Source organism: Oncorhynchus tshawytscha, linkage group LG07 (genome assembly GCF_018296145.1).
Source record: "Oncorhynchus tshawytscha isolate Ot180627B linkage group LG07, Otsh_v2.0, whole genome shotgun sequence".
NCBI classification, from domain to species: Eukaryota; Metazoa; Chordata; class Actinopteri; order Salmoniformes; family Salmonidae; genus Oncorhynchus; species Oncorhynchus tshawytscha.
In genome coordinates, this window is record NC_056435.1 from 23,347,632 (window position 1) to 23,374,330 (window position 26,699).

General features: G+C 42.6%; 1 protein-coding gene across 1 annotated transcript in view; it reads right to left on the reverse strand.

Moving 5' to 3' along the window:
• Positions 1–9,704: 9,704 nt before the first annotated feature.
• The window catches only part of LOC112254151 (protein phosphatase 1, regulatory subunit 16B), a 120,354-nt gene continuing 103,359 nt past the window's right edge, over positions 9,705–26,699 (reverse strand). Inside the window, exons 6-11 of the mRNA XM_024426432.2 lie at positions 17,924–18,048; positions 12,934–13,059; positions 12,642–12,717; positions 12,265–12,394; positions 11,779–11,950; positions 9,705–11,534 (exon numbers count right to left, since the gene is read on the reverse strand). Coding sequence (XP_024282200.1) covers positions 11,055–11,534; positions 11,779–11,950; positions 12,265–12,394; positions 12,642–12,717; positions 12,934–13,059; positions 17,924–18,048 — 1,109 coding nt within the window. The 3' untranslated portion in view covers positions 9,705–11,054. The remainder of the gene's footprint in view (positions 11,535–11,778; positions 11,951–12,264; positions 12,395–12,641; positions 12,718–12,933; positions 13,060–17,923; positions 18,049–26,699) is intronic.

A 26,699-nucleotide genomic window follows, 5' to 3' on the forward strand; every position in this document is an offset into this window, starting at 1 on the left:
CATACACTAAATTGACTGTTTCTTTAAACAGCTTGGAAAATTCCCCAAAATTACATCATGGCATTAGAAGCTTCTGATATGCTAATTAACATAATTTGAGTCAATTGGAGGTGTACCTGTGGATGTATTTCCAGGCTTACCTTCAAACTCAGTGCCTCTTTGCTTGACATCATGGGAAAATCAAAAGAAATCAGCCAAGATCTCAGAAAATAAATTGTAGACCTCCAAAAGTCTGGTTCATCCTTGGGAGCAATTTCCAAACGCCTGAAGGTACCACGTTCATCTGTACAAACAATAGTATGCAAGTATAAACACCATGGGACCACGCAGCCGTCATAACGCTCAGGAAGGAGACATGTTCTGTCTCCTAGAGATGAACGTACTTTGGTGCAAAATTGCACATCAATCCCAGAAGAGCAGCAAAAGACCTTGTGAAGATGCTTGAGGAAACAGGTACAAAAGTATCTATATCCACAGTAAAACAAGCCCTATATCGACATAACCTGAAAGGCCGCTCAGCAAGGAAGAAGCCACTGCTCCAAAACCGCCATAAAAAAGCCAGACTACGGTTTGCAACTGCACATGGGGACGAAGATCGTACTTTTTGGAGAAATGTCCTCTGGTCTGATGAAACAAAAATAGAACTGTTTGGTTATAATGACCATCGTTATGTTTGGAGGAAAAAGGGGGAGGCTTGCAAGCCGAAGAATACCATCCCAAACATGAAGCACGGGGGTGGCAGCATCATGTGCTTTGCTGCAGGAGGGACTGGTGCACCTCACAGATAGATGTCAGTCAGGAAGTTAAAGCTTCGTCACAAATGGGTCTTCCAAATGGACAATGACCCCAAGCATACTTCCAAGGTTGTGGCAAAATGACTTAAGGACAACAAAGTCAAGGTATTGGAGTGGCCATCACAAAGCCCTGACCTCTAGCCTGTTGAAAATGTGTGTGCAGAACGGAAAAAGCGTGTGCGAGCAAGGAGGCCAACAAACCTGACTCAGTTACACTAGCTCTGTCAGGAGGAATGGGACAAAATTCACCCAACTTGTTGTGGGATGCTTGTGGAAGGCTACCCGAAATGTTTGACCCAAGTAAAACAATTTGAAGGCAATGCTACCAAATACTAATTGAGTGTATGTAAACTTCCGACCCACTGGGAACGTGATGAAATAATTAAAAGCGGAAATTTCACATTCTTAAAATAAAGTGGTGATCCTGACCTAAGACAGGGAATTTTTTACTAGGATTACATGTCAGGAATTGTGATAAACTGAGTTTAAATGTATCTGGCTAAGGTCTTATGTAAACTTCCGACTTCAAGTGTTTATCATGAAATTGGATTCTTCAAACAGTTTATTGATAACACCCCTTTATTGCTATTCTGCAGGCAGGCATAAAAAGTTATTTGTCACCAGAGCACCAGTTTTTTTTTAGCTCACGCACAATTTAAAAAAAATGTATGTAATACACTATATTTGGTTGCTTTCAGTTTGATCCTCTATATAAATATTATTTTATGCCCTGTAGAATATGGCAGACACATGTAAACTATACTGTAAAATAACTGTGACAACTGCTGATGTCAAAAGGGTAGTAGGCCTACGGTAGAATATTCATAATCTCGAAGCGATGTGTTGAGTGGCTAGCAGTGAGAGTTGAATGCACATACCAACACAATATCCATGTTGTCTCAATGAGACTAACCTGGTTAAATAAAAGGTTCAATTTTTAAAAAAGCTAATAGAGCCATGTCAACAGACCTTACACGTGATCTTTCTCACCCATTGTGTCTCATGAATGTAGCCCTTCTTCTTTGACTGAGGGGCACCATGCTGCAGACACAGATTGAAATGGAGACACTCGCTGCCTTATAGACAGAGCAGAGGGACAATGGAGCTAAATCACATGATACCGGCTCTGCCATAACCTCATCTCTTTGGCCTGTTATTCTCATTGTGGCTGTGTTGTCCTTTCGGCTGAGCTGGTTACATTCAGACTGGGCCAGCTGGCATTGACCCCAGTCCTCTCTATTCCTCTCTGGATAAGGAGGAGCTGGAACAGTGCCAGGACTCTGAGTTTCTCTCATATAATTTGAATTAGTTCCACTTTTAAAAACATTCTAATTCAGAGTTCTATTCCATCGAGAGTTCCACCCTGCTAATTCAGGTTACAGTGGCCTACTGGGGTCAGGGCCTCTCGCTGCCCTGTTCCCAGGATTCAGTGTGTATGGAGCACCATTATCCCACATACGTTAACCCATGTTAGCAGGGTAACATGCACTTAAACAGTCCTCCAATTCCCTCTCCTTAACAGATTGCTTTGAGATTGAGAATTAAAATACCGTATTACCAGATACTGTGTTACTTAACTAGAAGTGCAGAAACATTAGGAACACAGGCACAGAGTAACTACATAGCTATACAGAACAAAAATATTAAAACGCAACATGTAGGTATTAACGTAAAGTGTTGGTCCCCATGAGCGGAAATAAAATATCCCGGTTTCGACTGTACGGGGCAGAAGGCAGAGTGTGTATGGCGTTGTGTGGGCGAGCAGTTTACTGATGTCAACGTTGTGAACAGAGTACCATATGGTGGCGGTGGGGTTATGGTATGGGCAGGCATAAGCTTATGTCAACTATGGCAATTTATATGCCCAGAGATACCATGACAAGATCCTGAGGCCCATTGTCATCCGCCGCCATCACCCCATGTTTCAGCATGATAATTCACGGACCCATGTAGCAAGGATCTGTACACAATTCCTGGAAGCTGAAAATGTCCCAGTTCTTCCATGGCCTGCATACCCACTAGACATGTAACCCATTGAGCATGTTTGGGATGCTTTGGATCAACATGTACGACAGCGTGTTCCAGTTCCCGCTAATATCCAGCATCTTCGCACAGCCATTGAAGCGGAGTGGGACAACATTCCACAGGCCACAATCAACAGCCTGATCAACTCAATGCGAAGGAGATGTGTCACACTGTATGAGGCAAATGGCGGTCACATCAGATACTGACTGGTTTTCTGATCCACGCCCCAACCTTTTTTAAAGGTATCTGTGACCAAAAGATGCATATCTGTATTCCCAGTCACACTAAATCCATAGATTAGGGCCTAATTAATGTATTTCAATTGACTGATGTCCTTATATGAACTGTAACTCAGTGAAATCTTTGAAATTGTTGCATTTATATTTTTGTTCAGTGTGTGTAATAATATAATACTTTCTATGACGTGACCACGGAAAATAGGGCACTGTGGATGGATTCGTTCACTCCTCTCTTTCGCCATGCCAAGAGTTATGGCTGTGACTGATACTAGCATGCAGCCTGTAGAAGTGTGACTCCAGTAACCCCACAGTACAGCCAGTGAATGAGTATTTCTTCTGAGAGGAGCGAAGAGCCTCTGCTAACACCAAGCGCCTGACAGCTGCTTAACGGAGGGCAGAGGGCTGTTATCACATTGCCCGTCTCTCTCTCTGCACAGCCACACAAGGCTACCATAGAGGAGAGTAGAGGACAGCTACAATTTTTCTGTGAAAAAAATAGATTTTCACAATGCAACAGGAATGGCTTCTCATATACATTGAAGACAACGAAATGCACAAAATACACAATTTATTCAAAATGTTAATACAACCATCAGTATTTTCCAGTAATTACAAAATCAGTAGTTTTAATAGTTTCTTATTATTATTAACAACACGTCTTTATAAAATACACGCTGATCAACCATTTTCAGTTTGCACATCTGACAGACTTTGATACACAAGCACTGGCTACAACAATAGGAACAAACAGTCGAAAGATGGTTCTGTCACTTTAAATTTGGGTCATAGTAGTGGTCAGATAATACAGATATGAAACATTTGGACCCCTGGGAATTCCTACTTACATGTAGATACAATGGACACTATGAAAACAACCATCTGCCTGGCATGCTGACATAAACTCAGCAAAAAAAGAAACGTCCCTTTTTCAGGACCCTGTCTTTCAAACATAATTCGTAAAAATCCAAATAACTTCACAGATCTTCATTGTAAATGGTTTAAACTCTATTTCCCATGCTTAAACAATTAATGAACATGCACCTGTGGAACGGTCGTTAAGACACTAACAGCTTACAGACGGTAGGCAATTAAGGTCACAGTTATGAAAACTTAGGACACTAAAGAGGCCTTTCTACTGACTCTCAAAAACGCCAAAAGAAAGATGCCCAGAGTCCCTGCTCATCTGTGTGAAAGTGCCTTAGTCATGCTGCAAGGAGGAATGAGGACTGCAGATGTGGCCAGGGCAATAAATTGCAATGTCCGTACTGTGAGACGCCGATCGTCCACACAGTGGCAGACCATGTGTAGCACCTGCACAGGATCGGAACATCCGAACATCACACCTGCGGGACAGGTACAGGATGGCAACAACAACTACCCTAGTTACACAGGAATGCACAATCCCTCCATCAGTGCTCAGACTGTCCGCAATAGGGTGAGAGAGGCTGGACTGAGGGCTTGTAGGCCTGTTGTAAGGCAGGTCCTCATCAGACAATCACCGGCAACGTTGTCACCTATGGGCACAAACCCACCGTCGCTGGACCAGACAGGACAGGCAAAAAGTGCTCTTCACTGACAAGTCGCGGTATCGTCTCACCAGGGGTGATGGTCGGATTTGCGTTTATCGCCGAAGAAATTAGCGTTACACCGAGGCCTGTACTCTGGAGTGGGATCGATTTGGAGGTGGAAGGTCCGTCATGGTCTGGGGCGGTGTGTCACAGCATCATCGGACTGAGCTTGTTGTCATTGCAGGCAATCTCAACGCTGTGCATTACAGGGAAGACATCCTCCTCCATCATGTGGTGCCCTTCCTGCAGGCTCATCCTGACATGACCCTCCAGCATGACAATGCCACCAGCCATACTGCTCGTTCTGTGTGTGATTTCCTGCAAGACAGGAATGTCAGTGTTCTGCCAAGGCCAGCGAAGAGCCCGGATCTCAATCCCATTGAGCACGTCTGGGACCTGTTGGATCAGAGGGTGAGGGCTAGGGCCATTCCTCACAGAAATGTCCAGGAACTTGCAGGTGCCTTGGTGGAAGAGTGGGTTAACATCTCACAGCAAGAACGGGCAAATCTGGTGCAGTCCATGAAGAGATGCACTGCAGTACTTAATGCAGCTGGTGGCCACACCAGATACTGACTGTTACACACCCCCCCACATTATTCAATTTCTGTTAGTCACATGTCTGTGGAAATTGTTCAGTTTATGTCTCAGTTGTTGAATCTTTTTAGGTTCATACAAATATTTACACATGTTAAGTTTGCTGAAAATAAATGTAGTTGACAGTGAGAGGACGTTTATTTGTTTTGCTGAGTTTAGTTCATATTTTTGGTAACACAACCAGGGCTCTAAATTAACATGTTTCATTGGTAGCACTGGTGCTCCCAACTTTAAAGTTCAGAGCACAACAAATTGTAGGAGCACCAATTGAGATATTGCATAGCCTATATGAATTATATTTGACCTTTTTACTTAACTAGGGATGTCAGTTAAGAACAAATTCTTATTTTCAATGATGGCCTAGGAACAGTGGATTAACTGCCTTGTTCAGGGGCAGAACAACATATTTTTACCTTGTCAGCTCAGGGATTTGATCTTGCAACCTTTCAGTTACTTGTCCAACGCTCTAACCACTAGGCTACCTGCTTAGTTCTACTTCTGAAGCCTTGTAAATACATTTGTTAATTATAAAAAGGTGAAATGTGATACAAAGTCATTTGTGGAATATTAGGTTTTTCATTATTTAAAAGCACTATTTTCCTATTGAGATGCATTACATTGAAAATGATACATGGTCTCTTTAAGAGCGTCAAGTTCGTGATGACAACATGCAAGAGATCTGTCATTCATTGTTTGCTATGATCATGAAAGGAGCTATCCCTTTTCCTTTCTGTGCCACCAAATGTTTGGATATACTGGTAAAGTTAACAGGTTGTTAGCTCGGGTCTAGATAGAGGGTCTAAATATGGGTTCAGAAACAAGTAGTTTTAGCTGTAATAATGGTGCATGACACGAATGAATCTGCACTTGGGAAACAACAGGTACAGCGGAGCCTTATCATTACAACAATTATTAAAAAATTATAAAATATATATTCTCTCTCGCACTGGTGCTCCCAAAATAAAACAGCAATATATTTTGTTGCATATGTGACCAAATTGATGGCACTTTAGAGCCCTGAACACTTAAGTTGCCTTATAGAGTACCACAGTAGGTGTCATAATACCCATAAAACCTAACAGTCAAAGAAGGAATTGGTTCCATTAATTTTTCACCATTCATTTTTCCCATAGGGGATTTTAGAAAAATGTAAAATAAGGGCTGTGTTTTGTGTAGGCTTACCTTAGCGTGTAAATCTCTCAAGGACAAGGTGAATGTATCATCAATATATTTGCCTGCATTTTCAATGACTGCCTAGGAACAGTGGGTTAACTGCCTTGTTCAGGGGCAGAACAACAGATTTTTACCTTGTCAGCTAGCTCAGGCATTCGATCTAGCAACCTTTTGGTTACTGGCCCAACCACTAGGCTAGAGACATTTTTAATTAGCTGCTAATGTGGCCATCATAAAGAACTACAAATGCCATGATGATCTGGACGACATTGCTAAATCAAGACAAAGGTAAGAATCTCTGGATAAACTATCTAATCATAATTATCTAATGTTAGCTAAATTTAGTAATGAATAAAGTGGCTATATTTATTTAAACTGAAAGTTTTAAATTGACACAACACCTGTTAGCAAAGGTAGCGGGCAGGGGCAGCAGGTAGCCTAGTGGTTAGAGCGTTGGGCCAGTAACCAAAAGGTTGCTAGATCGAATGCCTGAGCTGACAAGGTACAAATCTGTCGTATTGCCCCTGAACAAGGCAGTTAACCCACTGTTCCTAGGCAGTCATTGAAAATAAGAATTTGTTCTTAACTGACTTGCCTAGTTAAATAAAGGTTAAATAAAAGGTTCAAAAAATAAATACATATTTTAAAAAGATGTCAGCTAGAGATGACATACAGGGATTTGTAGTTTTGTATTATGTCTACTTTGACACTAATTAGCATTTTAGAATCTGAAAGTAAATAGAGCCTAATATATTGACAAAATTCTCCTTGTCCGAGATAGTTATGAAAATGGTAAGCCCTACATGAAACACTGCCCTTATTTTAAATGTTTCTAAAATTCCCTAATGGAATAATGAATGGTGAAAAAATGATTGGAACCATTTCCCTGTTTGACCAATAGGTTTTACGGGTATTATGACACCTCCACTGTGGGGCACTATACCTGTAACTACATAGTTATAAGAGCAACTTAATGTAAAGTGTTACTAACTTGTGTTATCTTTGTCTCTATATGAATGGCTGGAGTACAATGTCACAACAACGACAACTTATTATGCAATTCTGGGAAAAGTTTACAATTTTAAACACTATACACAGGCAGGACAGGGCAGTTGGGATGGTGGTGGGTACAGGAGATAAGAGGACAACACTGATACAGGTGGGCCGCCTTCCCTGGTCCCCGTCCCCAGTCCATGTCCCCTCTCCTTTGGAAGACTACTTGGCACCCATAGGGGCACAATTGAGGGGGGCAGAGCTGAGGGTAGCTGGTACTACTATTGCTACTACACTGTAGTATTACTGTATTACTACAGTACTACTACAAATCTGAGGGTAGCAGACAATTGTCTACTACTACTTTATACTGTATGTATCCACAGGTTAAAGGACAATAACACAGATGAACCAGCCTCATTAACTACCTACAATCCTACTTTTCATTGTTAAGTAGGTAGGTGCTTCCAGTGTTGGAACTTGGAACACAGACACACATTCTAAAAAATAATACACAGTGGGCTACATCATGTCAGATACCATACATTTTCTGAGTTAATAATGCATGTAATGGTAATAAGCAAGTGTTATACTTTGCTTTGCCAAGTCTCTTAGTTTTCAAGCACTTTAACTGAGTCTGGGTGGAATATGACTAGACTCAGACATGTTTGTGCTCTTTCCTGCCAAATCCTATTTTATTGAGTTGGCAATACAGCACACACATAGATCTGGGACCAGGTTATACACAAGCTACATATGACTGGACAATAACCTTGTCTTGTCAACTCCAAAGGAACATTTCCATTCTAGAAGGTGCAGTGCTTCTAGCCTGGTTCCAGATCTGTTTGTACTGTTTTGCCTACTCCATGTCAATGGCAGCAATGAAGCTGGCAAGACATCACAAACAGATCTAGGATCAGTGCTTCACAGGAAAGGAAGATATACTGCATTCACTTTCCATAGCTATAAAAAGAAAATAAATACACTGTAGGAATTTGCAAACCATATCCTTTTCATAAAATTATTCTTCATAAATAAAAAGCTGGAAACGGTACATACGGTGCATTCGGAAAGTATTCAGACCCCTTTACCTTGTCCACATTGTTACGTTACAGACTTATTCTAAAACAAATTAAATAGTGTTTTTCCTTCATCAATCTACACACAATACCCCATAATAACAAAGAAAAAATATATATATATTTTTTTAAATTGCTAAAAAAAAAAAGAAATATCACATTTACATAAGTATTCAGACCCAGTACTTTGTTGAAGTACCTTCAGCAGCAATTACAGCCTCGAGTCTTCTTGGGTATGACGCTACAAGCTTGGCACACCTGTATTTGGAGAGTTTCTCCCATTCTTCTCTACAGATCCTCTCAAGCTCTGTCTTGTTGGATGGGGAGCGTCGCTGCACAGCTATTTTCAGGTCTGTCCAGAGATGTACGATCGGGTTCACGTCTGGGCTCTGGCTGGGCCACTCAAGGACATTTGAGACTTGTCCCGAAGCCACTCCAGCGTTGTCTTGGCTGTGTGTGCAGGATCGTTGTCCTGTTACAAGGTGAACCTTTGTCCCAGTCTGATGTCCGCTCTGGTGCAGGTTTTCATTAAGGATCTCGCTGTACTTTGCTCCGTTCATCTTTCCCTCGATCCTGACTAGTCTCCCAGTCCCTGAAAAACATCCAGGTTTCCTCCAGTCATAACGATTGGCATTCCAGCCAAAGAGTTCAATCTCTTTTGGCAAACTCCAAGCAGGCTGTCATGTGCCTTTTACAGAGCAGTGGCTTCCGTCTAGCCACTCTACCATAAAGGCCTGATTGGTGGAGTGCTGCAGAGATGGTTGTCCTTCTGGAAGGTTCTTCCATCTCCAGGGAAGAACTCTGGCGCTCTGTCAGAGTGACCATTTGGTTCTTGGTCACCTTTCTGACCAAGGCCCTTCTCCCCCGATTGCTCAGTTTGGCTGAGCGGCCAGCTCTAGAAAGAGTCTTGGGTAGTTCCAAACTGCTTCCATTTAAGAGTGATGGACGCCACTGTGTTCTTGGGGACTTTCAATGCTGCAGACATTTTTTTGGTACACTTCTCCAGATCTGTGCCTCGACACAATCCCGTCTCGGACAATTCCTTTGACCTCATGGCTTGGTTTTTGCTCTGACGTGCACTGTGAACTGTGGGACCTTATAGACAGGTGTCTGCCTTTCCAAATCATGTCCAATTGAATTTACCATAGGTGGACTCCAATCAAGTTGTAGAAACATCTCAAGGATGATCAATGGAAACATAAAAAAAAACTGTTTTCACTTTGTCATTATGGGGTATTGATGAGGATTTTTCATTTACTTAATACATTTTATAATAAGTCTGTAACGTAACAAAATGTGGAAAAAGTCAAGGGGTCTGAATACTTTCCTAATGCACTGTATTTTCAAGCAATTATTTTTGCTTAAATTACCTACAAATAAGCAAAAAGACATGGGCATATCAAACACCTTTTTACCACCTTTATCGATGCAAGTTCGGATCTGGACGGATGATGAGTTTAATGCTGCATTGTTTCAAATGTCTATAGTGCAGTGCTCCAATCCTCCTTCACAGGAGCAGATAGATTGTTGACTGTAATACTGTTCTGTTTTGTTATTTACATTTTAGTCATGTAGAAGACGCTTTTATCCAGAGCAACTTACAGGGGCAATTAGGGTTAAGTGCTTTGCCCAAGGGCACATCGAGAGATTTTTTTCACCTTGTTGGCTCGGGGATTCAAACCAGCAGCCTTTCAAGTTACTGGTCCAACGCGCTAGCCGCTAGGCTACCTGCCACCCAGGTATAAACCATTCCTTCCCTTTTCTGAAATAGTCAGCATTTGAACAAGAATACGTCTTAAGAAAGAGTATCCCTCTTTGTTTCAGTAATAACACAGAGAGTGTATTCTGATATGTTGGAGTATTTTTTTCCTCAAACAAGTTTCAGAAACAGTGGATAAAGTAAGAATGTGGTTTGAAAACAGTGATTCAGTCAAAAGTAAGACACCACATACACTTAACATGGGAGAGCACGCTGCCCAGGCATCCATCCCTTTATAGGGCACCAGAGTTCTCTCCTCATAGGGGATAAGGGCCATCTCATTCCACTTCATTGCCCTCTACATCAACCACAATCTACCACAGTGGCATGGGGGTAGGGGAATCCTCCATACTCTTATGGTCTATGGACCATCTCAGCCACCCACTCCATAGGGAGTTCAACAGTGTCCACTACATACATGCCCTGTCAATCAACCACAAGCTATCACCGTTTGGCTCTTCCCCAAGTCACCTTTTACTCGATTTCTCTAAGGTTATCCTATCCTCCATACTGGTGTGGCCAGGAGTTGAAACAGCAGTGGGTAGGAAAACTAGGGAGTAGGGGCAGGTAACCAATCACCTGGCTGAACCAGCTCCACTCCTATTGCATTCTTGGACCTTGGCTCTGCATTTTGGTGTCCCGCTGTGCAATCTCTTCCTGCTTCAGTCACATGACCATCCTGCTCTGGTACACACTATCCGGGAAGAAGTTACCCTTTGACACAGATCTACGATCAGTTTACCCTCCTCGAACCATAACCTTAATGCATTGGAGGAGAACTTAGTAAACCTGACCTTAAATCAGTGTCTTGGGGTGACCTCCACCCCTCCCTAGGAGACACAGCAGCAGCTGTGCCCATTTAGTTCCTCATCATCTATTGGCTGTTTCAGTTTGAGGATGGGTGGGTCCCCGCTGGCCGGGGTGTAGTAAACTGCGCTGCCATTGGAGGAGACCAGCGGCATGCGGGAGTCCACAGGGCTCTGGGGCTCGGCGGTTTCTGTGGAGCCGTTTCCAAGGTGACCGTTGAGGAGAGGGTGGTTGAGCAGCTTGGCTGCCGACCTCTGCTTTTTCAGTTCTGATAGTGTCTGAGCACGCTCCCTGGGCAAGGAGGAAGAGTCCTCGGGCAGCGGAATGGACGTCATACTCTTCGTGTCAGGGGATGGAGCCTCACCATTGGTGGCCGGCGACTGACTGGGAGCGGGCGTAGACGTCGTCGTGGAGATGATGCCGTTTTGTTTGATGATGCCACTAGGATCTTTAAGGATTTTCTGGAGCTTGGGCCTCTCCGCTGCTGGCTTCACCGGAATCACCTGGGAGACAGAGAACATTAAGATTACTGTTACTAACGGTTACTCAACACTGTTACCAACTACTGCTATCAATTACTATAACAAACCTTTACTCTGATTTCCTCCACAAATGAAATAGACGGCTAGTTGACTAACTAGACTAGAGGCTGGTCATTACTTTGTCAAATGATAAGCTGCATGGTCTTGTTTACACACACAAATATGATTTGCATTTGTGATAGGAGAAACATTCCTCCATACTAACCATAGTAACAGTCGTATTGATCAGATGGCTGTTCTCCTGGTCTGCCTCCTTCTCTTTCTCCTGCTCCTCCCTCGCTCCTTCCCTCCCACCTCTCCACACGATGGCCTCTGTCTCGTATTCCTTCACACGAAGGTTGTGTCTGTCAGACAGGCTGGCCCGCCGCACCACTTTCCTATACAGAGAGGAGGAGAAGGGGGTCCAGGAATTAGTTCAGAGGTCATGGTTTCTTTGTCCTAATCCTGGCACACTTTAGTTTTATCCCAGGCTAGTAACTGGGATTTCCAGCACTAATACACCTGATTCGGCTAATAAGAAAATGCAGCTATTAGTTCAATTGTGTGTTAGTGCTAGGCTGTAACAAAAACAGCCCATCCCTTGTGTTGTGGCTCGCCATTGAACAGCACCCACTGCAGAAGAAAATAGTGAGAGAAAAAAAAACAACTAGTGTGCAGTTTTCCTCTCTGTCCAGCAGGGGTCAGTACATACCCACGGCTGCCTGCGCTGGACGTCCTCCTACACAGGGAGGTCTTGTGTTTGAGCTGAGATTTCATGATAATATCGTGTTTGTGTTTCAGGTCCAGCAGGATGGCACGGAACTCCTCGTCCTCGCACAGGTCTACAGGTCACAGAAAGGTCAGCAGTCAGAGGTCACACATAAACGAAAACACAACAATCCACAACTTCTGCTCTGGGGTGGCCATGTGGGGTTCCTATTGGGTTTCAGACCCTAGTACAGTGATCACTTACACAGTATAGCATCATCGTTCTCATGATAAACAGCCGGTCGGGGCAGACCACAGAGATAGAACAACAGAGAGGTCATAAGGTTCTCTAAAGTTTTGATCTCTATAGGGCCGACTTACCAATGGGTGTCTCCTCTAGGTAGGTCTTGGCATTGAGACTGGCACCGTGAGAAACCAACAGCTCTGCTACATGCATCTGGAACAATGGAGAGTATCTATGAGTATTTACATGGCCATCCACAATCACGTTCAGAGAGTGTGTGTGTTTGTGTTCATTTGTATGCATCTGTGTGTGTCGCGTCTGCGTTTGCCCTTGTGTGCCTGAGCCTGTGTGTACGTGTGCCCGTGTACGTTTCTGTGCACTCCTCGTGTGTCCATGCTCCCCTGTGTGTGTGTGTGTTTGTTACCTCACCTGACCCCAGCAGGCTGCGGCGTGGAGCGGCTGCCATCCGTCAGTGTCTCTCAGGTCCATCCTGGCCCCTCCCTCCAGCAGCAGCTCTGCACCCTGGACGTAGCCATTAGCTGCTGCAATGTGGAGCTGCATGGGGTTACAGGAGAGGAGACCGATGGAATGTAGTCAGTTTAGAGTGTTCGCTACTTCAACACTTTTTTTTTTTAAGATTCCCTGCCTACTATTTTGATATACGGTATCTAATGTCCTCTTGGGATCCTTTTGTGTCACTCTTTCTGTCCTTTCTCAGAAATATATTAACCATCGATAGACTGGGACCGAAGTTGGAAGCTAACTCTGATAGGATTGTTACGGTGACCGTATTACCGGTATTACCACCACACCAGCATTCACGAGTCATGACGGCAGTCAAATTCCACGTTATGGTAATTAGGCTTCTCCAAGCTATGATGCTGCTTGATGGTCATTAGTAGCATATCAAACCTGCTGACTGCCTGGTACTCAGCACTCTATTGTCCCTCTAATCACTCTGACATCAACGCAAATGTGATCTAAAATCTAAATCAAACACTTCAGGAGTAACCATGAGCTGATGTTGCATAACATTTCTACTGGCTATGCAATTGCATGAGAAAACAGAGTTTTGATGGCCTCTATTAAAAATACTTTTCTATAGGCTAGGCCTACTATATTTACTTTATGAACTTTCCGAATATTAAGCACATTGCTTCACTTTACAACAGGAGTATAGCCTTACTGGCTGGTATGAAGATGAAACATGGTAAAAGCTTCTTCCATTCGTTATTTACAGTGCATTATAAAAGTATTCAGACCCCTCCACTTTGTTACGTTACAGCCTTATTCTAAAATGGATGAAATATTTTTTCCCCCTTATAATGACAAAGCGAAAACAGGTTTTTTGAAATGTTTGCAAATGTATGAATAATAAAAAACTGAAATACCTCATTTACATAAGTATTCAGACCCTTTGCTATGAGATTTGAAATTGAGCTCAGGTGCATCATGTTTCCATTGATCATCCTTGAGATGTTTCTATAACTTGGAGTCCACCTGTGGTAAATTCAATTGATTGGACATGATTTGGAAAGGTACACACCTGCCTATATCATGTCAGAGCAAGAACCAAGCCATGAGGTCAAAGGAATTGTCAGTAGACAGGATTGTGTCGAGGCACTGTGGGAACTCAAATCATGTCCAATCAATTACATTTACCTCAGGTGGAATCCAACATCTCAAGGATGATCAATTGAAACAGGATGCACCTGAGCTCAATGTCAAGTCTCATAGCAAAGGGTCTGAATACGTATGTAAATAATTTATTTTTGTTATTTTTCATACATTTGCTAAAATAAAATGAAAAACTGTTTTAACTTTGTCATTATGGGGTATTGTGTCCATTGATAAGTAAAAAAAACATTTAATCCATTTTAGGATAAGGCTGTAACGTAACAAAATGTTGAAAAATTCAAGGGGTCTGAATACTTTCCTAATGCACTATATTATTTAGTATATGTAAAGACAACATTAAATTAAGAATAGTCTGATTGGTGACAATATTAACCTATCACTTGTGAATGATGCCCAGCTTGTGCATTAAGGCATGAAACAGCGCATATCTTTATTTTTTGCGACTTTTCAAAATCATAGTCACACACCTCATGTATCCTAGCCCATAGACCTATATGTTTTGATAAGGTTAGTATCACACCTCATGTATCCTAGCCCATAGGCCTATATATTTTAATAAGGTTAGTATCACACCTCATGTATCCTAACCCATAGGCCTATATGTTTTAATAAGGTTAGTATCACACCATGTATCCTAACCCATTGGCCTATATGTTTTAATAAGGTTCGTATCACACCATGTATCCTAGCCCATAGGCCTATATGTTTTGATAAAGTTTGTGTCACAACTAAAGTGTCCAAATAACTTCTTAAAATTAAGCTTTCTAACCGGTGTCGAGTTTAACTGGCACACATAAGCTGCGCGGGATTTTCTACTTTGGGGGAGATCCATTTCCCCCATAAAAATGTACTTTTATAATAAAAGCATTACATGCATAATCGCATTTGCCGTCACTTTCGAGAGCAGTGTTTTCCAGCTCATTGATTACATTTTGGAACATTTGCACGTATAGCCTACTGCCGTGTGCACATTGCTGTGCTTATAATGTGAAGAAATTGCCTCATAGTTTATCAACATTTTAAGCTAAATGGTCAGCCTCATTGCTTTTTAACGTTTTTTTGATGCGAGTGGTTGTATTCATTTGGGATCTATCGCATCTCTCCAACTGTTCTAGCATAGGTTTGGAATATTTATTTATTGCACAGAAGGACAAGTTGACCAATAGAATAGGTCATTTTTTGTGCTATGGGAGATGGTAGATTGACATGGGCTAGTGATTTTGCTGTTGGCCTACTAATCTCGTTGGATGACAAAAAGAGAGGTGCTTCGGAGCACGGCAGCTGGAAAATTGAAATGACTATTAGCTTATTATATTCAGCCCAAGGGCACAACGGCCACAAAAGGTATGGATTTTTTAGGGTGCATTTACGGCCCCACAAGGAGGATGCCGCCGGGAAATTTAAGGCCTGGTGAGAATATTATCAAGTGCTTGTCAAATTGTGAATGAGAGAGTGATGAAGTGTGTGCAGCTTGCCACTTTTTTCAAATCATCATTAGAGTCCCATCACGCAGACTTAGAATGTATTAACCTTCAAAACATATAGCCCAAAGTTTGTATCACAACTAAAGTTGTATAAATAATTCTAAATTAAACATACAGGAGGACCAGTTTCTTTGTTAACCGCTCAACACAGAATAGCCGCATGTGCGCACTTCCTTTGAAATGGTTTGGAAAAAATATGTCCAATTGTGATCTTCATAATATAAAATTAAAATATGCCACAGAATCCGAAGCAAATCTTGTCTGCTAAATGAACTAGCGTGAAGAAATAGCAATCTTTTTTTAAATGGTCTGTTTGAGATACAAGTTTGAGGTGTTTTTTTTTTAAGTGTTCTTTCTCCAATTTATGCTTTATCCACAAATAGAAGTATAGTATGAGTCAATAACATTTGGGCATGAGTTCACAGAATATGAACTTTTAAAAAAGTGAGATTTTCACGAGACAGCTACTTTAAAGATTACCGCTGGTTGACAGTCAGCCAAAAGGATCATCCCTTGTCCTCGCCTGGCCTTTCACGCCTGCCTGTACATCTTTCTCTCTCTCCGACTCTCTCTCCGACTCTCTCTCCGACTCTCTCTCCGACTCTCTCTCCGACTCTCTCTCCGACTCTCTCTCCGACTCTCTCTCCGACTCTCTCTCCGACTCTCTCTCCGACTCTCTCTCCGACTCTCTCTCCGACTCTCTCTCCGACTCTCTCTCTCTCTCTGTGTGTGTCTCCCTCTATGTGTGTGTGTGTGTGTGTGTTTGAAAGGTTGACCTTTCCCAGTAAACTAGATGCATAAATACTAATCCATGTTATGTGGCCATTGACTGGTTACTGTATATGACCTTTGGCTCATTATTTTGGGATAGTATACTTTAATGTCCTCTTCCTGATTTGTTTTATTCAATTGTGTTTACTTTCGATTGAGACAAATCCTTTCATGCAGTGTTTTTATATTATAATCCTTAATCACAGCATGTGATCCTCACAGTAGGCTAGGCACTGGCATGACACATTCCTTTACAACCTAAACTACATTCTCATTGCCACAGCTACTCATTCGGATTCAGTTCCTTCAGTTCTTCAGTTCAAAGCACACAAAAAGTAAAAGCCCCACTGTACATTATCTCTTTATGCATATAGTACCAGTCAAAAGTTTGGACACACCTATTCATTCGAGGGATTCTCTTTATTTTTACTATTTTATACATTGTAGAATAATACGAAGACATCAAAACTATGAAGTAACACATATGGAATCATGTAGTAACTTAAAAAGTGTTCAAAATATCAAAATATCAAAATATATCAAAATATATTTTAGATTTTAGATTCTTCAAAATATAAACTACCATAACAAAGAAAGTCACACACTCCATGTGTAATCTCCCAGCAATTGAATGGGTATTTACCAATGTTTCGGCATCACTGTGCCTTCCTCAGGGTGCTTCCTCAGATTCTTCAAAATAGCCACCCTTTGCCTTGATGACAGCTTTGCACACTCTTGGCATTCTCTCAACCAGCTTCACCTGGAATGCTTTTCCAACAGTCTTGAAGTAGTTCCCACATATGCTGAGCACTTGTTGGCTGCTTCTCCTTTACTCTGCAGTCCAACTCATCCCAAACCATCTCAATTGGGTTGAGGTCGGGTGATCGTGGAGGCCAGGTCATCTGATGCAGCACTCCATAACTCCTTCTTGGTTAAATAGCCCTTACACAGCCTGGAGGTGTGTTGGGTCATTGTCCTGTTGAAAAACAAATTATAGTCCCACTAAGCGCAAACCAGATGGGATGGATTATCGCTGCAGAACGCTGTGGTAGCCATGCTGGTTAAGTGTGAATTGATTTTTTTTTTTAAATCACTGACGTGCCACCAGCAAAGCACCCCCACACATCACACCTCCTCCTCCATGCTTCATGGTGGGAACCACACATACGGAGATTATCTGTTCAGCTACTTTGCATTGTTGAGAGAATGCCAAGAGTGTGCAAAGCTGTCATCAAGGCAAAGGGTGGCTACTTTGAAGAATCTCAAATAGAAAACATGTTTTGATTTGTTACACTTTTTTTTTCATTTGGACCCCTATCTTTTATTTTAATTTGAATTACTTGTTAAACAAAATCTCTTTCTCTAAGCAATTGTACTTGAATGAAATAATATAATTGAAAAAAATAAAAATAAATGGTGCATACAATATAGCTCAGGATTTGTATTATTTATTTTATAGTCTTTTTTGCTCATCTTCATCAAGGGATCCAATACTTCCAGAAGTCTGGTTGTATATATCATCTCACCAGAGTAGCTCCTTGTGAGTCGTGGCGGTTGACGTCCTCTCCCGCAGTCAGCAGCTCCTGGATATCTCCCATCATTCTCCTCTCTACAGACGCCCGGGTCTCGTTGATCATCTCCTGGGTGATGCCTGTCAATCAAATACAGATAAGAAGTGATATAAGTCAGACAGACAGAAAGACAGATGACACCCTGTTCCGAACCACATCCCTTCCAGCATGGTACCAACAACTACAGTATATATGTTGGATGCGTAACCAGGCCAGTAGAGTGCATTCGGAAAGTATTCAGACCACTTGACTTTATCGACATTTTGTTACATTACAGCCTCATTCTAAAATGGATTAAATGCACATTTTTACTCAATCTACACACAATACCCCATAATGACAAAGCGAGAACAGTTTTGTGTGTGCAAATTAAAATAAAATAAAAACTGAAAACCCTTATTTACATAAGTATTCAGACCCTATGCGATGAGAAGTTGAGAAGCTGAAGTGCAGCAACTTACTGCCTTCCTGAAGACAAACAATGTATACGAAATGCTTCAGTCTGGGTTTAGACCCCATCATAGCACTGAGACGGCACTTGTGAAGGTGGTACATGACATTTTAATGGCATCGGACCGAGGCTCTGCATCTGTCCTCGTGCTCCTAGACCTTAGTACTGCTTTTGATACCATTGATCACCACATTCTTTTGGAGAGATTGGAAACCCAAATTGGTCTACACGGACAAGTTCTGGCCTGGTTTAGATCTTATCTGTCGGAAAGATATCTGTTTGTCTCTGTGAATGGTTTGTACTCTGACAAATCAACTGTAAATTTCGGTGTTCCTCAAGGTTCCGTTTTAGGACCACTATTGTTTTCACTATATTATTTTACCTCTTGGGGATGTTATTCGAAAACATAATGTTAACTTTCACTGCTATGCGGATGACAAACAGCTGTACATTTCAATGAAACATGGTGAAGCCCCAAAATTGCCCTTGCTAGAAGCATGTGTTTCAGACATAAGGAAGTGGATGGCTGCAAACTTTCTACTTTTAAACTCGGACAAAACAGAGATGCTTGTTCTAGGTCCCAAGAAACAAAGAGATCTTCTGTTGAATCTGACAATTAATCTTAATGGTTGTACAGTCGTCTCAAATAAAACTGTGAAGGACCTCGGCGTTACTCTGGACCCTGATCTCTCTTTTGAAGAACATATCAAGACCATTTCAAGGACAGCTTTTTTCCATCTACGTAACATTGCAAAAATCAGAAACTTTGTCCAAAAATGATGCAGAAAGTGGGTTGAGTGGGTTGATTCACTGATGTGGTCATTCTGTCTGGGTTGGCGCCCCCCCTTGGGTTGTGCCATAGCGGAGATCTTCGTGGGCTATACTCAGCCTTGTCTCAGGATGGTAAGTTGGTGGTTGAAGATATTCCTCTAGTGGTGTGGGGGCTGTGCTTTGGCAAAGTGGGTGGGGTTATATCCTTCCTGTTTGCCCCTGTCCGGGGGTGTCCTCGGATGGGGCCACAGTGTCTCCTGACCCCTCCTGTCTCAGCCTCCAGTATTTATGCTGCAGTAGTTTGTGTGTCGGGGGGCTAGGGTCAGTTTGTTATATCTGGAGTACTTCTCCTGTCCTATTCGGTGTCCTGTGTGAATCTAAGTGTGCGTTCTCTAATTCTCTCTTTCTTTCTCTCTCTCGGAGGACTGGAGCCCTAGGACTATGCCCCAGGACTACCTGACATGATGACTCCTTGCTGTCCCCAGTCCATCTGACCGTGCTGCTGCTCCAGTTTCAACTGTTCTGCCTTATTATTATACGACCATGCTGGTCATTTATGAACATTTGAACATCTTGGCCATGTTCTGTTATAATCTCCACCCGGCACAGCCAGAAGAGGACTGGCCACCCCACATAGCCTGGTTCCTCTCTAGGTTTCTTCCTAGGTTTTGGCCTTTCTAGGGAGTTTTTCCTAGCCACCATGCTTCTACACCTGCATTGCTTGCTTTTTGGGGTTTTAGGCTGGGTTTTTGCACTTTGAGATATCAGCTGATGTACGAAGGGCTATATAAATACATTTGATTTGATTTTGATTTGATTCATCCTGTTTCCATTGATCATTTTTGAGATGTTTCTACAACTTGATTGGAGTTCACATGTGGTAAATTCAATTGAAAGGACATACTTGGAAAGGCACACATCTGTCTATTTAAGGTCCCACAGTTGACAGCGCATGTCAGATCAAAAACCAAGCCATGAGTTTGAAGGAATTGTCTGTAGAGCTCAGACAGGATTGTGTCAAGGCACAGACCTAGGGAAGGGTACCAAAACATCCCCAAGAACACAGTGGCCTCCATTATTAAATGGAAGAAGTTTGGAACCACCAAGACTATTCCTAAAGTTGGCAGCATCAGACTGTTGGGATGTTTTTCAGTGGCCGGGACTGGGAGACTAGTCAGGATCGAGGGAAAGATGAACGGAGCAATGTACAGAGAGATCTTTGATGAAAACCTGCTCTAGAGTGCTCAGGCCCTCAGACTGAGACGAAGGTTCACCTTCCAACAGGACAACAACCCTAAGCACACAGCCAAGCCAACACAGGAGTGGCTTCGGGACAAGTCTCTGAATGTCCTTACGTGGCCCAGCCAGAGCCTGGATTTGAACGCAACACGTAAAGTGTTGGTCCCATGTTTCATGAGCTGAAATAAATATGCACAACATGCTTATTTCTCTCAATATCTTGTGCACACATTTGTTTCCATCTCTGTTAGTGAGCATTTCTCCTTTGCCCACATAATCCGTCCACCTGACTGGTGTGTCAAATCAAGTCACTGATTAAACAGCATGATCATTACACAGGTACATCTTGTGCTGGAGACAATAAAAGGCCACTGTAAAATGTGCAGTTTTGACACACAACACAATGCCACAGATGTCTCAAGTTGAGGGAGCGCGCAATTGGCATGCTGACTGAAGAAATGTTCACCTTGCGAGAGAATTTACTGTTAATTTTTCTACCATAAATCACCTCCAAAATCATTTTAGAGAATCTGTCAGTATGTCAAACTGGCCTCACAAGCGCAGACCACGTGTAACCACGTCAGCCTAGGACCTCCATGTCGGGCTTCTTTACCTGTGGGATCGTCTGAGACCAGCCACCCAGACAGCTGATGAAACTGTGGGTTTGCACAACCGAATAATTTCTGTGGAACCTGTCAGAAACCGTCTCATGGAAGTTGATCTGTGTGCTCGTCGTCCACACAAGTGTATTGACCCGACTGCAGTTCAGCGTCGTAACTGACTTCAGTGGGCAAATGCTCACCTTCGATGGCCAATGGCTTGCTGGAGAAGTGTGCTCTTCATGGATGAACCCCGGTTTCAACTGTACCGAGCAGATAGCATACACTGTATGGCGTTATGCTGCTGATGTCAACGTTGTGAACAGAGTACCCCAAAGGTGGCGTTGGGGTTATGGTATGGGCAGACATAAGCTATGGACAATGAACACTATTTAATTTTATTGATGGCAATTTGAATGCACAGAGATACCGTGACGAGATCCTGATGCCCATTGTTGTTCCATTTATCTACTGCCATCACCTCATGACACAAAGAGGGCGCCGTACTGGATGGCCACCGTTTTACAAGCTCTGACTCACCTTTGCTATTTTGTCATTTATTTTTACACTATTTTCACAAAATGTAACCTCTATAATTTCTTACAACTGACAAGAACTCTTGAACATCAGATCAGCAGTTAATTTACCCCAATTTCTACTTCGACTCATGGGCTCTCTCTGTAATTCCAACCCAATTTTCGGGCTACCCAAGATGAAACACTGGTGTTACAGAGGCAATATAGGAGAGATCCTGGAGAGAATATGGCAAAGGCAAAACCTGCCACCTCTCCCCTCCTGGCTAATGTACGACAGTTGACCTCCGATCGTGGATTTGCTACCAACGGGACTCTCGGAACTGCAATATTCTTTGCTCTTCAGAAACATTTCTCTTGGACAAGATACCCCCCATGGCTATCCAACTCGATGGATTCCCCAGACACAGCACATTGGAATAGAGGAAAATAAAATGGGGGGGTTGCCACTTGTCGACCACTTTTTACCAATCTTGGAAAACCTGATGGTCAAATGCCGACCCTTCTATCTCGAGGGAGTCTTCAGTTGTTATTGTGACTGCTGCATACATTCTATCTCAGGACAAAAAAAATAAGCTGGAGCTTAACGAACTGTACAAGGTTATTTACACGCAGGAAACCCTACAGCCAAAGGCTGCCTTTCTGGTTGCCAGCTATTTTAATTTGGTTGCCAGCTATTTTAATTTGGCGTCACTAAGACACGAGATACCAAACTTCCATCAACACGTCTCCAATGTCACTAGGGGTGATAAAGTGCTAGACCACTGCTATTCTACCAACAAACAAGCACACAAGGCCCACCCTCGTTCCACCATTTGGCAAATCAGATCATGACTCTGTACTGTTGCTTCCTGTTTACAAACAGAAGCTAAAACAGGAAGTACCTGCAATTTGCTTGGTTGAGAAATGGTCACCTGAAAGAGGTTATGCTACAGAACTGCTTTGCTATCGCTGGAATATGTTTTGAGAATCTGCCGATAACGTCGCCGAGCTAACCACCTCCATCATTTGATTTCACAGAAGTGTGATCGACTTGGAGTTACATTGTGTTGTTTAAGTGTTCCCTTTATTTTTTTGAGCAGTGTATATCCCCTTTATCTGTCAAGTTTCCATCCAATACGTTGTGCATGATCAATTAATATGAATCCCAGACTAGACCAGAACATCGCCAGGCTGCAGCTGCACATGTAAAGTGGTTCAAACTCTGACCATCAACACAAGGTGGAGTGAGGAGAAAACTCTCCTCTCGGACAATCACTGGTACAGCTTATTACCGGTCCTAAGCCAAATATCTAGAAAAGCGAATCTAAGTGGGACCATCCTACTACTCTTCTCAAATCACCATAGTATGCTACTCTCATCAGCAATGGGAACCGTCGACATGGCTGACTAACGACTTCCAAGGAGCATCTTCCAGAGTGAACAACAGTAGAAGACGGGAAAGGGGAGACCCCTTTTGGACAATTAGAGCCATACAAGCGTGCCGCTGAAAGGCCAACTAACTTCCTAATAAGGAGGGCTGGTTCCGACAGAGATAAACGGTGAACGAAGCCATTCACATGTAACGTTAAACACATTCATGATTTCTTATTCCAAACAGGTGGTGGTTCATGTGCAAAGTATATGATTACTGTGAAAATAGTTTCTAAAAAGGTATCAATGACAAGTGTCTCTTTTTCTCTCTCTCTCTCTCTCTCCCCCCCGCTTCTTGTTGTTGTGTAAAAAAAAAATCACCATATTGTGTCAGTCCGCTAGGGACCTTTTCCTCATGTATTAAGTGTGTATGTTTATTCTGTGTCATTTATTTATCTAGTAAATAAATAATTAAACCAATTTGTGTAGTACTGAATCACAAGTAAGGCTGGGGGTTTTGCAGATCCAAGAAAGTTATGACTGTTCAGAATGATGATATGATAAGAGGTATGATTTAATATGTTGACTGTTTTATGGATGTGATAAGTAAAGACCTTTCGAGATTAATTCGGGAGATGGTAACTCTTTAAGCAACGGCTCTCGTGGTGCCCCAAATTCCGAATGACTTAATTGTTACATGATTAGTTTAAATCGGGTAACAATTAAACATAGTTAGTGGATTCGATAAATAACAGTCATCAGATTAATAAAAGTAAAGTCACGACACCAACAATGCCTCTCTACCAGACAAACTTATTGTATTTTGTGCACGCTTTGACAACAGCAACATCGAGCCGGGTGAGGGCCATCACTGACCTAGAGGACTGGGTGATTTCACTCTCCAAAGCCGACGTGAGAAAGGTCTTTAATCAGGTCAACACCCGCAAGGCTGCGGGTCCCATTGGTATTCCAGAGCGCGTTCGTAGAGCATGCCCCGAACAGCTGGCAGGCATAATCACTGTCATTTTCAACCTCTTCTTGTCCCAGTCTGTAATCCCCACTTTTTAAAATGACCACAATCATTCCTGTTCCTAAGAACTCTAAGGCTTCATGCCACAATGATTACCGCCCTGTAGGACTCACTTCTGTAACTATGAAGGCTGGTTATAGCACACATTAACTCCATCATCCTAGCCACCCTAGACCTACTCCAATTTGCATACCACCCCAACAGATCCATAGACGACGCAATAAGAGGAATATCTACGTGAGAATGCTGTTCATTGCCTACAGCTCAGCGTTCAACACCATTATCCCCTCCAAGTTCGTCACCAGGCTTAGGACTCTGGGTCTGAACACCTCCCTCTGCAACTAGATCCTGGACTTCCTGATGGGCTGACCCAAGGTGGTGAGGGTAGGCAACATCACCTCCACCACGCTGACCCTTAACACAGGGATCTCACAGGCGTGTGCTTAGTCCCCTTCTGTACTCCCCTTTTATCCCAGGACTGGGTGGCCACGCACAACTCCAACACCATTATCAATTTGGCTGACGACATGACGGTGGTAGGCCTGATTACCGGCGACGATGAGCCTACAGGGAGTCCGGTGACCTGGCAGTGTGGTACCAGAACAACGTCTCCCTCAATGCCAGCAAGACCAAGGAGCTGATTGTGGACTTCATGAAACTGGGGGGGGTTCACTGTACTTGAGCATGTGACATTAAAACTAAGCATGACAATGCATGGCCCCATGTTGCAGGGATTAGTACACAATTCCTGGAAGCTGGAGATATCCCATTTCTTCCATGGCCTGCATGGATCGACAGCATGTTCCAGTTCCCACCAATATCCAGCAACTTCACACAGCCATTGAAGTGGAGTGGGACAACATTCCACAGGCCACAATCAACAGCCTGGTCAACTCTATGCAAAGGAGATGTGTCGAGCTGCATGAGGCAAATTGTGGTCACACCAGATACTGACTGGTTCTCTGAGCCAAGTCCCTGCCTTTTTTTAAGGTATCTGTGATCAACAGATGCATATCTGTATTCCCAGTCATGTTAAATCCATAGATTAGGGCCTAATGCTTTTATTTCAATTGACTGATTTCCTTATATGAACCATAACTCAGTAAAATCTTTGAAATTGTTGCATGTTGCGTTTATATTTTTGTTCAGTGTATATTCATAGGTCACCAAATACCTGATTAAAACACACTGTTTTGCAATAAAGGTCTACAGTAGTCTCAACAGCACCCTAGAGGGCAGTCTTCCCAACCTTTTTTTGAACCGTGGCACACCTTGATGGGATAAACATTTTTTTGCATCATACCAGAACTGTCCCTATTCATTTATTTTGTGATAATGACCTCCATCTCATCTGATCCATACTGCAAATCTATTTTGTGACAAATGTTTTTTTATAGATTAAAAAGGGTTAATTTTAACCAGTTTCATAGTTCCTTACCTATGATGATTAATTTGTGTTCCCCTATAAGAGCGTCCCACAATCCGCAGCTATAAAATAGGTATTTTGTTTCGAAAGGTTTGAGCTAGAGACTAGCCGTTTTCTGCATTGTAAAGGTGTAACTGCCGACACAAAGCCATGCGGTTTATTTCCATGGCAGAGGCTGTGGTACAGCTAAGCCTAATCAGACTTGCCTGTCCTATTGGTTCTCACAGGTGAAGTAAAATGAAAAATGACTTTGCTCGTGATGTGCGCCCCTCACATGATACAAATGTAAGAACAGCCTGAGCGCACTGGACATAAAACAACGATACAGATGTAACCAGGTCCCATTCAATGTATAATCTGAGCGGCACTGGTGCTCCCAGTGAAAATTACATGTGCATTCCACAGGTCACGTTTATAAGGGAGTGTTACTTTTTAAAATCAAGATTAGGAAAGGTTTCGCTCACACCTGAGAGTTACTCAAGGCACACCGGTTGGAAACCACTGCTCTAGGGCAGGATTTCCCAATCCTCTCTTTGGAGGACGTTTCTCATTTTTGTTTTAACCCTAAACTGGCACACCTGATTCAATTAGTCAACTAATCATCAAGCCTTTGACTAACTGAATCAGGTGTGTCAGTTTAGGGTTACAACAAAATCTGAAATCTCTGGAGGGGCCTCAAGGAGACAGTTGGGACTCTGTGTTCTAGGATAGTACCATTGTGTAGCCGGAGGACAGCTATTTTCCATCCTCCTCTGGCTACATTGACTTCAATACAAAACCTAGGAGGCCTGTACTTCTCACTCCCTTGCATAGACCTACAGTTGAAGCCAGAAGTTAACATACACCTTAGCAAAATACATTGAAACTCAGTTTTCACAATTCCTGATATCTAATCCTAGTAAAAATTCCCTGTCTTAGGTTAGTTAGGATCACAACTTTATTTTAAGAATGTGAAATAATCAGAAACAGAATAATTGTAGAGAATGATTTATTTCAGCTTTTATCACATTCCCAGTGGGTCAGCAGTTTACATACACTCAATTAGTATTTGGTTGCATTGTCTTCAAATTGGTTAACTTGGGTCAAACGTCTGGGGTAGCCTTCATCAAGCTTACCACAATAGGTTGGGTGAATTTTGGCCCATTTCTCCTAACAGAGCTGGTGTAACGGAGTCAGGTTGTAGGCCTCTTTGCGAGCACAGGCTTTTTCAGATCTGCCCACAAATGTTCTATGGGATTGAGGTCAGGGCTTTGTGATGGCCACTCCAATACCTTGACTTTGTTGTCCTTAAGTCATTTTGCCACAACTTTGGAAGTATGCTTGGGGTCA